At 34.4% G+C, this 11278-nt stretch overlaps 2 protein-coding genes across 2 annotated transcripts; one reads left to right on the top strand and one right to left on the bottom strand.

Moving 5' to 3' along the window:
• The first annotated feature begins 903 nt into the window (after positions 1–903).
• On the top strand, positions 904–7426 carry LOC18598040 (Transducin/WD40 repeat-like superfamily protein). Its single transcript, XM_007027380.3, has 13 exons — positions 904–1327; positions 1723–1798; positions 1896–1985; positions 2102–2146; positions 2267–2389; positions 2983–3070; positions 3299–3348; positions 4625–4735; positions 4837–4976; positions 5062–5101; positions 5967–6029; positions 6115–6305; positions 6499–7426. The coding sequence occupies exons 1-13, from the start codon at positions 930–932 to the stop codon at positions 6983–6985; spliced, it is 1902 nt and encodes a 633-aa protein (XP_007027442.3). The 5' UTR covers positions 904–929; the 3' UTR covers positions 6986–7426.
• A 1352-nt stretch (positions 7427–8778) lies between these two features.
• XTH32 (xyloglucan endotransglucosylase/hydrolase 32) lies at positions 8779–10953 on the bottom strand. Its single transcript, XM_018121957.2, has 4 exons — positions 10701–10953; positions 10466–10566; positions 10090–10307; positions 8779–9516 (listed from the first exon to the last, which is right to left on the bottom strand). The coding sequence occupies exons 1-4, from the start codon at positions 10894–10896 to the stop codon at positions 9150–9152; spliced, it is 882 nt and encodes a 293-aa protein (XP_017977446.2). The 5' UTR covers positions 10897–10953; the 3' UTR covers positions 8779–9149.
• Positions 10954–11278: the final 325 nt, after the last annotated feature.

The raw sequence follows: 11278 nt of genomic DNA, 5'->3' as shown, positions 1-11278 counted from the left end.
GGCCTAGTAAACTCTTGGGCCGTGACATCAGCACTAGGCTTTGTTTGGGCGACTTTCTTTCATTAAAATCTTTGTGATTTTAATTTTATTTTCCTTCTTATAAAAATAAAAAAAAAATTCAATGACAACAATAATAAATAAATAAATAAATGAATTCATTTACAATTAAATGTAGAATATAATTTCCTCTAATTTTTTTCTCACAAGACAGATAACTATATCTATAAAGCTAAAATATTAACTAATTTTTAATAAAATATTTTTTAAGGATAAATTACTGGAAAATATTTTATAATTCAAAGTAAAATAAATTTGATATTTTATTATCTTATGGTTTTTTTCATTTTTTTTCTTTATACCTTTAACTTTTTTAAAGATTTTTTTAAAAAATTATTTTATTATTAATATTATAAATAAAATTAATCATATTTTAATAATTTCATTTTTAACAATATCAAAAAGTTTTTGTAAAAAATAAATAATTAAGTATTATAACACAAATTGTTCTTCCTAAAATCATATGATACTTTTTTTTTTTATTTTTAATTATGCTATTAGTTACGGCTCTTACATTAGTAAGAGATTGAATGAGTTTTAAGTATATAAATATGAGTTTTTCATCACTTATTAAATATGTCTTTTGAATTAAAAATGAGATAAGTTTTGGATATACAAATATGAATTTTTTCCATATATTTTTTAGATTGTTAAGGTAAATTTGTGATTTATAAACTTACTTAAATGATACATGTTATTTGGTTTAAATTTTAACCTGTGACACTATTTCGGATTTCAATTAAATTTCGGTTTACAATTTGACAAAAAAATCTGATATTATTCGTGCAAAAAAAATTCATAATATTTCTCACTCAATTTAATTTATTAATTTTATAAAAAGAAAGCCAATACTTTACTCATCGACTCACTGAATGTATTGCCGTTTGTTTTCCCTATCGTTTCTTTTTCTTCCTTCCAATTCCCTCCTTAATGGTTTAATCCACAATCCCAAAATGTCAAACCCTTATTCTAACGTCTACATTGTAGGCGATCAAGAATCGGAAGATGGAACCGAACCAGAAGCAGAAGAAGACGAAGAAGATTCCGAAGAAGAAGGAGGAGGGGGAGAAGAGTTCATTCCGGTGACGGAGTGGCCTAGGTTTTTATCCAGCAAAGAGGGAAAGAAAGGAGGAGAAGGGAGGGTTTGTTTGAGTGCGGGAGAGTATGGAGAAAATTCTCAAGGTAACGAATGGAATCGCGGGGACATCGAGGGCTTGTTTTGTCCTATCTGTATGGAAGCTTGGACTACAACCGGTGACCATCATGTTTGGTCCGTACATTTCACTAATTCTCTTTGAATTCTACGGTTTTACTTGAAATTGGCTTCGGTTTTCGCTTGTTGGCGCCAAATTATGAGTTCCTTTGTTTGTAGTCGTTAATTTAGTGTTTTTATTGTTGCTTTCCGAAGTAAAATCAGGTGTTGATACAAAAAAAAAAAACTTAATTTGTATGATTAAAAAATGAAAACTTTAACCTCTTTGGATAACAAAATATGACTTTGCTTTGATACAAAATAAATTGCAATTTTACATGTATTACATTATAGCTTAAGCAATTGTAGATTGTATTGTTGTATGTGTTCTAGTAATAGAAGATAAAAGATGGTGTTTTTTTTTTAATATGAAATTTTGGAACTTATCAATCTTCAAACTGTTTTGGCCGTAGTTGTCTTCCTTGTGGGCACATATATGGTTTTTCGTGCATCCATAAATGGTTACAGCAACGTGGAACTTCAAGAAAGGTAGTCTTTAACATCAAACCATGGTATAATTTCTGAATCTCAGGACTGATCATATTTTTGTTTGACATTCTTGTTTCTTTCATATTTTTTTCTTCAGTGTCCTCAATGCAACAGGAAATGCACGTTAAAGGATGTAAGGAAATTGTTTGCATCACGGGTTGTTGCAATTGATGGAGAATCACAAAAGGTCTTAATAAATTTCAGATAATTGATAATTTTTTGAAGAATCACACCAAGAGTCTAAGAGTAATGGTTTCCATTTCTTTCTGTTTTTTTTTTTGGGGGGGTTGGGGGCGCGCACAGAGAATTCGATCTCTTGAAGCTAATTGCATTTCTCTTGAAAAGACGGTAAGAATTTTTTCCTGGATAAAGAAGAAGTGAGAAAAAGATGTCTTTTATCTTGGTATTGTTTTGTATCGTTCCATTTTATGAATCCTGCTGATCGTATTCAAAAAAAGAAATTTGTAGAGTGCTGTTTTGAGTAAGAAAGAAACTGAATGGCAAAAGAGAGAAGCTGAATGGCAAAAGAGTGAAGCTGAATGGCAAAAGAGAGAAGCTGCATTACAACAGGAAGTTCACCAGCTTAAAGAGGCATGTTGGTTGAAAATGCTATTGACTTTTGTTGTTTCCTTGTACATTTTCTTGAAACTACCATGTCTTGTTGAATTTGTTTATTCAGTACACCTTATTTTTGGCTTATCTGCAATGATTGCTAGTTGTGCTGTTTTCACTAAATCTTTGATGTATGTCTCAGCTCTTGCATTTTCATTGCAATACATTTGTTGCTTAAGTTCTCTACTTCTCTAGCACTTTTTTCTGTGCTTTGTTTTTTGCAATAGGTGTCATATCCTCAAGCTTAAGCTTGCCTCACTAGCCATGTTGCAGTTGAAATCTCACATTTACAGCAACTAGTGCTGTCAGTTGTATACATGTTTTTACGGCCACAATTTTGTGTATGGTTCAGAGTTTGAGGAAATATTATAGATAGTAATATTGATTTTGAAATTTCCAACCTTTTTTATTAACTGTTTTCAAATGTTGTGATGGAATTAGAAATAAAATTTTGAAAGCCCTGAACTTTCTTTGGGTGCTAGATACATATAATTCATATGTTTTGCAGGTTGACCTTTTTCTTAAAATATTAATCGTATTAGTTTGTTATCTTGAACTTTTTGGCTTTGCAGAAAACAAAGTATTTGGAGCACTTAATAGATGTGCAGAGTAGGACATTTGGATGTGCACCTTCAATCAGAGGCCTTCAAGTACCTCTAGGTAATCCTTTTTCTGCCTTTCTTCTGAGGAAGAGACAATCTTATAAGATTAAAGATCTTTATATTTGAATCTATAACCATTAGATTATTATATTCATCTTCAAAGAAACTTTTATGATTGTGTCATTTGCATTCCTTCAAGGATTAGTGCTTTTCGTGATACCGCAGAGAAAAAAAACCACCATCCTTTTTTCATCAATTCTGGTATAATATTCATCCTTTTCTGTAGGGCACAACCTAGGCTCAGAGTTCAATGAGCAAGGACCTTTCATATTGCAGGTATTTCTCTCTCCTTTCATGCCTCCCTCTTTCTTTTGATGACACACTTAAATGTGTGTGACCTACTAGCTTAGCCATGAAACACCAATTGGAGTTTTCTTGAATTTGCAGACAGTTATTTTTTTTTCATATTTTTGTGTAGACCTGGCAATTTTGGACACGACACGTTAACACGACACGAGAAGATACGGGTTAAACAGGTTTTGGGTTTATCCTTAACGTGTTTCGTGTCAGACACGACAAACACGTTTAAGACACGTTTACTTAATCGTGTTATTGTGTTTAAACGTGTAAACATGACATGTTTATTAACCTATTAAACATTAATAGTTAACTACTATTTTAACCTTATATAAATAATTTTTAATAATTATTTGATGTGTATTTTAACTTTTTATATGATAATGAATTTTATATATGTTATTTATATTAAATTTTATTATATTTGATGTTATTATTATTATTATTTTGTTATAATTATTTTTATAATTATAAATTTTAAATTTAAATAATAAAATTATATTTAATTATAAATATTTTTATTTAATCGTGTTAAACGTGTTAATCGTGTTAAACATGTTAATCGTGTTAAACGTATTATTAATCGTGTCGTGTCGTATATTGACACATTTAATAAACGTGTAAAACGTGTTAATCGTGTCGTGTCGTGTTACACGTGTATTAAACGTATACGTGTAAATATTTTAAATTTAAGATATGAATATTAAACATGTCGTGTTCGTGTTTAGGCTTAACGTGTTTCGTGTCTAAACGTATCTGACACGTTTAAGATACGAAAACACGAATTGCCAGGTCTATTTATGTGTGAATACATGCATTGCATTTACCATTACGTTGATATAGCTTTTTAAAAATTTTCCATACTTTTGTCAAAGTTCTCAAAAGTTGTTTCATTTTTCACTTTGTTTCTATTTCTAATTTGTTTTATAACATTTCTTTATAACGTCTCTCTCACATTCACTCTTTTTAGGACTTTCATATAGAAACATTATACCTGAAATCACATGGTTTTGGAAATCTGAACCTAAAGTCTTATTTTTATTTTAAAAGAGTTACACTTTAATCTTTCTTGTTCTGGTTAAAACATGGACTGGGCGTTTGTAATATTTGGCATCTTACTTGATACTTTTATATCAAAATTGCAATTTGATTTATTTTAGTTAAAAAAATTTTTCTTCTTTCCTTAACTGTTCCCTCCCAGTCCAATTTCTTTCTTCTTCTTGCCATGTAACATATATCTTATTGTTTCTTGCAGAAAGAACTGAGGGTGGATGGTGCACGGCTATTTGATGTAGACGCTTCCAGCAAAAATTTATTAATAGCACGAAGATTGCAAGGGTTGGGTGGAACACATTTTCTTACTAAAGTAAAGTTTCTGAGCTTCAACATGGAATGTGACTACATTATCACTACTTCAATTTCTGCCAAAGAATGACACTTATAGAATTTCTAAACATTGGCTTGCAGATGAGCTTAGTAGCTCCATATGAGACAGAAGACATTTCATTGCCTTTTGGTACAAAAGCAGTAAGGGATTTGCACATTTGCCCATCAGATGGTAGCTTGGCGCTTTTAGCTTCCTTAGGAAAGAAATTATCAGTTCTCAGGTGGCACCGTGCTTAGCCTTGAAAATTCATCCATATTTTGTTCCCCATGTTGCCTAAATTGACTTAATCACTCATTTTGTTGCAGCACAGAAAGCAACAATGTTATTCTTGCCTATGATCTACCGGTAAAAAGTCCTTCCATCAGTTAAAATTCATTTACTGATTCAAGTTATTGATTAGGTTGAGAATTCTTCTGACTCTCGTGTGTTCTTCCCCTTAATGGAGCATATTTACTTTTTTTTTGCTCAGCCAGAGCATATTTACTTATATTGTGATAATTATGGAAAAGAATGATATATTAGCATTTATAATTGTGAATTCGAATAAGTGTTCTTGCCTGGAGAGTATAAATTGCCTGATGATATTTAAGTTGCCTTCAGATTTTTTGGCAATGCATAAAATGCTCACTTTTTGTGAGCATGCTTGTGAATTCGAATAAGTGTTCTTGCCTGGAGCATATAAATTGCCTGATGATATTTAAGTTGCCTTCAGATTTTTTGGCAATGCATAAAATGCTCACTTTTGTGAGCATGCTTGCATGCAGATGATGGTGTTAAACTGATAGATAAAGAAAATGTTTATAGGAAAGCAACTATGGTAAAAAGGTCGTGATTTGAATAACTGAACTAGATGAAGCACTGTTCAACTCTTTAAAAGATAAATCCTTTCTTGAAATTTGTCACATGTTTCATGAGTAGGAATGTGTAAGTTCGATTAAAAATACTTATTGCATGGTTTCTTCATCCTTGCTTCAGTGGGTAAGAACTAGTGTTTTTGATTTTTTTCTGTTCTGAGGCATGTTTCTGCTACTTGTTTGTACTGATTCATACGTATCAAGGATATTTTTAAGCCCTTTCAAGTTGCTAATATTGTCAATATAGTATTCCTTTTTCTTTTTCTTATGGCAAGCTATCCTTATTGTCACTTTAAGAACAGGAAATCTTGCTTTATGGTTGTTAAATTTTTATAGTATTGACATTGGGCTTTCAGGCTGCTGCTTGGTCATGTTCATGGGATCTCAACCGTTCACATCAAATATATGCTGGACTACAGGTTTCCAACACTGAGCTTGTTTTCCTTAATCTGGTTGAATCTATGTAGAGTGAACTAATTTTTTGATGTTTTACCCTTGTTGTAGAATGGCTCAGTATTGGTGTTTGATATGCGCCAAACTGCAAGGCATATGGATTCTATGAATGGGCTGACAAGCAACCCAGTTCATACCATACACTCTTTACATAATTCAACCATCCCTTCAGGTATTACAGCCATTTTATCAGCATCTTCAGTTGGCATATGTCAGTGGAGCTTTGGTGGTTCTGAGGAAAGGTAACTTGTATCATCTGATTGAGAAATGTAGTTGTATGATTCCCATGTATATTATCATAAGATTATGATATTTTTGATTCCTTGAGGTTAACAATGTTTTAGGGCCAAACTGTAGATAGCTTCTTACTGTTTGTGGATTACTCCAATTTATAGGTTGTCTAATAAACTTTTGGTTGATTTTTTTTTTTTGAAGGCCATTTTTGGTTTCAGAGACTGGCAATCAAGGAGTGTGTATTTCTCTTGCTTATTGTCCTAACAGTGATGACATTATTGCTTCATATCGACCACGAATTGACTTTTCAAATGAGATGGCATCTTCTCAACCTCTACTGACTCCTGTTAATGGGCAAGGGGTACAGGGTTCCCATGTTCATTTGAAGAGAGCTGGAAGCAACTCTTATCAGAAGTTGGGGGTTACATGTGCCAATGTTAATGATGTTCGGTTGCCAAGATTTACAATCATGAACATAGAGAACCATGTGTGCTTATTTGCATCAGGGGATGAACTTACAGGTGAATTGGTCTTGCAAAAGTTGCCATCCTTTACTGTTGTCCAGCGTGTTACATTGCCAAAGCATCCTATTCATGATGTGAAGTATTCACATGCTTTTGACGGAGGTTTACTCGGTTGTTTAAGTGAGGATATATTGCAACTTTTCAGCAATCATGCTCTAAAATAGGTAAACTTCATTTCTGCAGACGGTTTTCTTACCTTTTTGGATGGCAACCAGGAATCTGTCAAAAAGAATACCATCTCTAGTGATGATTGGTTGTGGGAAAATATATACCTAGGTTTAGGGCCATCTGGTGGTTGAGGGGTTATCGCTACGATAGTTGCAACCCAACTGCCCTGGATTTTGATTGCAGGTTTCTGAACATTCCAAGAGATGATTGACCTGCATGGTTTACATTTCCCCTAAATAATAGGGCTTAACCTCAATCTTGTTGTAGTTATTCTAATTTCATTTTTCTTTTTAAGCAAGTTATCGCTGTTTATTTGTCAGCTCCACTTGCTCATATTGTATTATAGGTTGCATCCAGTATATGGTTTAGTTGAAAGGAGCTTCCCAAATAGCTATGTATAGAAACAATCTGGTTGTATATAGTTGCTAATTTCCAAATGTGCTTAATTTGTGCAATTATGTGATATTTTCCTTCTTTCTTCTTTTTTGACGCAATCTGAGCAAAGATCCTGGGCGGCCATCATTCATTCAGTCCTTAAAGTCTCTGCTATCTGCAACAAGGTTGAATACTTGAAATGTAAGACATGGCTAAAATTGATTAGTATTTTCATTTTGTTTTCTGGGATTCGAGTGGAAGTCTGAGGCTATTGGGAGGCCATCATCGTCCATTCTTGTTGCATGGCTGCCTAGGCCTCAAAAAGACGAGAAATCCATAATGAATTAAATTATTATGAAATGCCAAAAGAAGAAAGGCTCTAAGAACAGAGGACTTAGACTTTTGCTTCAACGCACTTTGGGTTTGGGAACATTCCATCATTTTCAGTCCGTTACAAGCTTTTGAGAGTTGTAAAGCTCCTTACCAACGACCCCATTCGTTTCGTACTTCCATTTAGCCCTCATGGGGTCTTCCTTTGAATTATTGTTGCCCATAGAATCTCTAATTGCCATAATCTAGACAACGAATTCATGTTTCTTCCAATCATATTTCCTATCAGTTGCTATTTCTATTATTGAGTGTTAGTGTCACGCTTGTTCTAGATTCTTTGCTGAGTTGCTATCCTTCTTTCTTGATTGAAACTGAGTTTGAAAATTGCATTGAAACAAATCCTCAACCCAGCATAGGGGATCTTCTTCCATCTTCGTCGAGCTTGATTGAAAGAAAAGGAGGTGTCAGCTGCCGTGACAAGGCCTACATGTCTTATAGTGAGCAATAGTGAAACATAAGAATAACAACCATTATCCTTTGTAGTCCTGAAGCTGCAGTAAAGCATATAACACATGCGCTGTTGGGAGTTGCAGTTTGCAGAAACAAACTTTGGAGCTGACTACTTGTTTTGGCTGATAATGCCAAATCGTTTTTCAGTCTAAAAGATTTAGTCTACTTTTTTACTTTGGATCAAAGGATCACTAGAAAAAGAAACAGTCAGAGGCCAGTTGAATTGGACTTGGGGCATCAAAACTGTCGATTTACAAGTTGTTACTGACTTGTATGATGAGCCTGCCCTACACTATTGCTGGTGGTAAATTGTTTTTTATTGTACTTCTCGGATACCCCATGACTCATGAGTGATTCTTGGGATTTGCGCCCTTGTGAACAATGATCATATCCTTACATGGTCTCTTTTTGATCGACCCTATTTCGTATGCCCCCAAACCAAGACTATCAAAGGAGGACTGCCCCAACTTTCATGGCACATACTCATTTCAGACACTGAAATTCAATCAAATTTTATTCTATATATATATATATATATATATATATATATATATATATATGAATGAATATAACATGAAAAGAATAACTTTTGCTTTATTACGAAATGACGATTGAAACAACACACTCGAACCCCATGACCCCATGTATCCCTGGCTTCATCATCCCAGTCTACCCTCTCTCTTTTATTATATATATATATATTTTTCTTCTTCCTTTTTGTATTTTTTCCAAGCTGATATACACCAAGAGAGCACCAGAACAAAAATACACAAATCCTTCTGTTTTTCCTTTTTCCTTTGTTTGGAGCCTTGGACGCTCAACTAACCTTGCATCAATATTGTTGGCAAGTGGGATCCATCTCAAGACACCAAAGAAACAAGCGGACAAACTAGTAAAATTCACAAGTGAAGTAAAAATTCTAATCGAAACTGTTTCAGGAGTTCACTAGGTCCAACACTCCGGGGTTAAGGCATGGTTTCTTTTGGGGTCCTTGCAATAGTCATAGACCATATGGTTTCTTTGAACCCATCTCATTGCTCTATATTGTTGCCTGGTTAGCCCGCCGGACCGGAAAGGCGAGGCGGAGACTGGGCGGCACCATGCCGGTGCATAGGCAGAGCAGCCGTTGGCTTTGAAATTGGTGTACTTTGCAACAAATGGTTGGTATCTGTAATCAGCTTTGTATTTTCCATCTTCAGTTGCCCATGATGAGGCATCCCATATTGAACCATACACCCACATTGGCCTTAGAGGAAATGTTGCAGCACTCTTCTTTGGATACCTTCTTATGGGCACATCATCCACTAGGAATCTGAAATAAATATCAGATAAATCAATAAATTCAGACATTTTAGGCAAAGGAGATATAAAATATAAATATATACTTTATTGCAAATGAATACAAATACTATCACTAATGTGTTTCATTTTTAGGTCGTACTTTATTTACCAACTTCCAATAAATCTTTGCAAATTATACAAAACCTATGTCGTGCATGTGATCTACTTTTTCCATTGATATTTCACTTGTCTAGATCACTTGACCAATTATTAATGTTATGCAAGGATTAAAATAATCTCCTGACTTTTCTGCATGATCATGTGAGAACACTATCATTTTGAGAATGCAAATCACCAAAATGGTCACTATTCAAGTTCTAAATTATTAAACCTGAAAAAGCAATGATACTTTACAGCCAATAGGGACAAGTCTACATCCTCCCCACCCCCCCATCAATTCCCAAGATATTTATTATTATACTTCTAGCATTAGACATTATATTATGGCAAGCAATCATTCTTATTTCAGATTAATTCAGGGTAGAGTTTGACCATAAGGTCCATAACCAAGATTGCAGCATTTGTCTGGTTTCTGGATACTTACATGATCTCTTTAGGACTCCAAAAAATGGCATAGTGATGAAAATCTTGGGTTGGATCAAACCACAGATGGAACTTCATCTCCCTTCCAATGATTTTTCCATCTCCACTCCCTCTAATATACACATTGGTCTGTAAAGTATAAGGCTTCCCAAATGTAGTTCCAAGGAACTCTATGTCCACTTCATCATGGAATCCTGGATGAGCTTCATTGTTTGAGAGCTGCCATTTTATCATTTCTTGTTGATTAGAGAGCAGCAGGAAAACAATATACTTTCAAGAATCTTTGCTTCAGGGGATATTGGATATTGGATATTGGATTAGAACTGTGCATTAAGAAAGGAAATGTAGTGAAAAATTATAGGTTGATCAATTCTCACATAGAAAGCTGTTATGACCCCTGCAGTGTAGCCAGGCTGGACCTTAATAGAAGCTCCAAAGTAGCCAGAACGAAAAGGGCGAACTGACTTGAATCCACTCCCTGTTAAACCAAATACAAGCAATAAAATGAGGAAAAAAAGATCAGATTGATTACCACCATAAAAAAAAATTAGTAAAAAGAATTAAACGAAGGAAAGGTATTGATTAATATAAGCCAGTACTACTAAGTAAGACCTGAAGTTCTGTCAAGCCAGATTGTTAATGCATTTTGGTCTGCACTTTGATGGCCAGGACCCCAAAGATTTCTAAACCCGTTATAAAAGCTCATAGGCCTAAATTTAGAGCTTGGCCAGTAGCCAGGAGAAGGTGGCCAGTCAGCATTGGTTGAGGGAAACATTAGAATGAGGAGAAGTGAGAGAAAGAGAGCCATGAGGAATGTAGAGGAAAGCCAAGATGAGAGAAAGGAAACTCAATGAGGAAAGTAGAATGATTGGGAGTGTGTATAAATGCTGGGTGTGACTTGTGAGAGAGAGAAAGCAATGGGACAAGAGTGTGCGTGGAGGAAGAGTATGGCAGTACAGTTTTGATCCAACAAAAAAAAAGAGGACTAGTGGGTCCCCAATGGGCAGAGCTAATGAGGAAGCTGATGGAGGGTAGGCACTCAACACTGCACAAAAAACTCAAACAGGTTTCTCAAAAATTATGGGTAAAAGCATGTTTAAAGGGGTCATATTCGCATAGTATCAAAAATAATAGTCCTGGTAACAAAGTAGAAAAGTACATACAAAGGTTTTTTTCCCGTCACAGCTACT

The sequence above is a fragment of the Theobroma cacao genome, chromosome 5 (assembly GCF_053813885.1).
Source record: "Theobroma cacao isolate CCN51 chromosome 5, ASM5381388v1, whole genome shotgun sequence".
NCBI classification, from domain to species: domain Eukaryota; kingdom Viridiplantae; phylum Streptophyta; class Magnoliopsida; order Malvales; family Malvaceae; genus Theobroma; species Theobroma cacao.
Note: the sequence above shows the minus strand (reverse complement) of the source record. Positions and strands in the feature narration are given on the sequence as shown.

Bases quoted from the DNA above. Each gene is read 5' to 3' on its own strand.
- XTH32 (XM_018121957.2), bottom strand. From the start codon at position 10,896: ATGGCTCTCTTTCTCTCACTTCTCCTCATTCTAATGTTTCCCTCAACC. The intron at 10,567-10,700 runs GTCTTACTTAGT...TTGGTTTAACAG, and splicing joins CTGGCTTGACAGAACTTCAG to GGAGTGGATTCAAGTCAGTT. The intron at 9,517-10,089 runs GTAAGTATCCAG...TATTTATTTCAG, and splicing joins TGGAGTCCTAAAGAGATCAT to ATTCCTAGTGGATGATGTGC.
- LOC18598040 (XM_007027380.3), top strand. From the start codon at position 930: ATGTATTGCCGTTTGTTTTCCCTATCGTTTCTTTTTCTTCCTTCCAAT. The intron at 1,328-1,722 runs GTCCGTACATTT...TTTTGGCCGTAG, and splicing joins ACCGGTGACCATCATGTTTG to TTGTCTTCCTTGTGGGCACA. The intron at 6,030-6,114 runs GTTTCCAACACT...CCCTTGTTGTAG, and splicing joins AAATATATGCTGGACTACAG to AATGGCTCAGTATTGGTGTT.